Source organism: Schizosaccharomyces cryophilus (genome assembly GCF_000004155.1).
Source record: "Schizosaccharomyces cryophilus OY26 unplaced genomic scaffold supercont4.7, whole genome shotgun sequence".
In the NCBI taxonomy this organism is placed as follows: Eukaryota; Fungi; Ascomycota; class Schizosaccharomycetes; order Schizosaccharomycetales; family Schizosaccharomycetaceae; genus Schizosaccharomyces; species Schizosaccharomyces cryophilus.
Genome location: NW_013185630.1, coordinates 899,725 through 902,077, shown reverse-complemented (window position 1 = coordinate 902,077; position 2,353 = coordinate 899,725). Strand labels below are relative to the sequence as shown.

The 2,353-nt window shown below is 37.5% G+C and overlaps 1 protein-coding gene across 1 annotated transcript; it reads right to left on the bottom strand.

Annotated features, from left to right (window-relative positions):
* Positions 1 to 1,209: 1,209 nt before the first annotated feature.
* On the bottom strand, positions 1,210 to 2,182 carry SPOG_05000 (3-ketoacyl-acyl carrier protein reductase; the record flags this gene model as incomplete). Its single annotated transcript, XM_013170004.1, has 1 exon — positions 1,210 to 2,182. One exon carries the CDS (start codon positions 2,180 to 2,182, stop codon positions 1,385 to 1,387), a length of 798 nt encoding a protein of 265 aa, XP_013025458.1. The 3' UTR covers positions 1,210 to 1,384.
* Between the last annotated feature and the right edge of the window lie 171 nt (positions 2,183 to 2,353).

Here is a 2,353-nt window from a genome sequence, read left to right as displayed (position 1 = left end):
CACCTCAAACAAAACTCTAGCCATTGCCATTGCGGTTGTATTTTTCGTGTTTTAGAGCTGTGATGAAAGGATTTTATTTATTCCTATAGGGGGATCAAAAGAAGGTGCTTTTACTTTGGATTTTTCTTGCGCTTTTTGGTCTTTTCCTATCAATATTCGATAGTTTTCACGGCTGATCTCTGATTTTTGTAGAAAGCAATTGATGGTTTGTTTTGTTCTTTTTTCTTTAAGGATGAATGAAAAGCTGCTAGGACTTGCCAAAGCAGCCGAATCTTCCTGTGGGGTTTCTCCCGCGAGTTCTGACAGCGATTTACTGTCTTACAGTGAAGTCCAGTATTCCCATTAGGATGACTTGGAGAAGGGTTGTTTATGTTTACATCCAAGCCTCGGTCCACCATGTTCTGAAAACCAGAAAGACGAGTTCTCAAAGGATGTTTCTACAACAATTTTGGGTTGCTTTGGTGCTTTCTGCAATGGAGCTAAGACTAAGTTCTTGCTTATTTTTAGTTCAGCGGCATTCGCGAGGATTCCACCCACTGCGAAAAAAAAAGTAGAATGAAGGACTTTGTCATTAATACGTGATTTTGCATTTTCATATTACGTTCTCTTTCCTTTTTTGAGGGATAATATGTTTAAGGTGACTTCAAAAAATGTTCAAAACAGCGTAGCAGCTATTCTTTTCGCATTGGCGTTTTAAATTCTTTTTAAACTCGTTTTCGGGTACGTCATGAAAAATAATATTTTCTGAAAGCTATGCTAATGAAAAATGAATAGTTTTATTGGATCTGTTGATTTTCTCGTTCGATTCACCTCCCTTGTTATTTTCTGCAGGCTCCATAGGGAGGGGTTTCTGATGTTTCTAAAACGCTTTTTGCGTGGTTTCTGAAGGGTTTGATTGGATTTCGAAAGCTATTGCCTATGTTTAATATTTGAAGGAGCCGTGTCGGCGAGCGAAAATCAACTTTCAATTCATGCAATACCTTTTATTTCTTTGAGTGAGTCAAATAATTTTAGTAGTCTTAGAAAAGAGCCATGTACTGAATGTTTTGAACGGTATCTAAGACGAACAAGAAGATCAACCTAAGAATACTGAAAGCGCTAAAGTTTGAATGACAGCTGATCACTTCTACCTTCCTCTTTTTGATTAACTTTCTTTTATTTTTTTACTTTTATTTTGTTTAGATTTTTATAGACAACGTATCAATTGTTTGGCACTTAAAATATCATTATGCGTTTATGATTCATTAATGTATATTCATCATATCAAATCCTCTATATAAGTTGAACGTAATAATATTTCATGCGCTGTCTTGCCCATAGTCTTCACCAGCTAACACTACTTTGACTTGCTCACCATTTAGAAATCTCCTTTATACAAATAAACTCAATACATTGACAGTCCGCCAGAAGCTGAAATGACCTGTCCAGTAATCCATCGGCTGTTATCATCGACAAGGAAACCAACAACTTCTGCTATTTCTTGTGGTTTTGCATAGCGGTTTTCATAAGGCGTAAGTTTAGCGAGAAATTGAGTGGTACTCTCTTCAAAGTCATTTAGCATATCGGTTTCAACTATTCCGGGGTTAATTTGATTAACGGTATGGCTTTGAGGGCCTAATTCGGCAGCCCAACATCTCCTAAAGCCTTCGATAGTAGATTTGGTTGCAGAATAGATGGGATACTGAGGGACACCCATCCTTTCAGCCACGCTTCCGACATTTATAATTCTGCCTCCGGTGCCAGCATTTTCTTCTTTCTTTGGAAGATGAGGAAATACTGCTTCTGTAAGGAAAAATAGACCACGAACGTTCAGATCAAAAGAATAATTAAAGTCTTCGATATTGTTTTGTCCCAAGGGTTTTGGCTTAGTTACACGCCCAGCATTGTTGATAAGGATATGAATCGTAGGTCCGAATGCCTTTATAGTGGTGTCAACAATAAATTTAGGACTGCCAACATGGCTTAAATCTGCTTGAATCTTAATTGCATCTGCCGAAGTTCCAAAGCCTTTAATTTTCTTAACCAATTGTTCTGTCGCTTCAACACTACTATCTGAAGTAAACGTAAGGGCTACTTTGGCGCCTCGAAGAGCTAGCGCTTCAGCTATAGCTGCTCCAATTCCTCTTGAAGCTCCGGTGACGATTGCTACTTTGTTTTGAAGGGGCAAATTGGTTTCTGTCATGTTCACAAGTTCGTAATATACACTAAAAGGAGTATTTGCTCAAGTATTTATATGGATGTCATTCCAAGTTGGCTTTGTCATCATAAATTTCAAGTTACTAATCAATTCCTTACTTGCATAAGTTTTTTCCTTTTTTTTCTTTGGTTGAAAGTAACAAGGTAACGAATGACT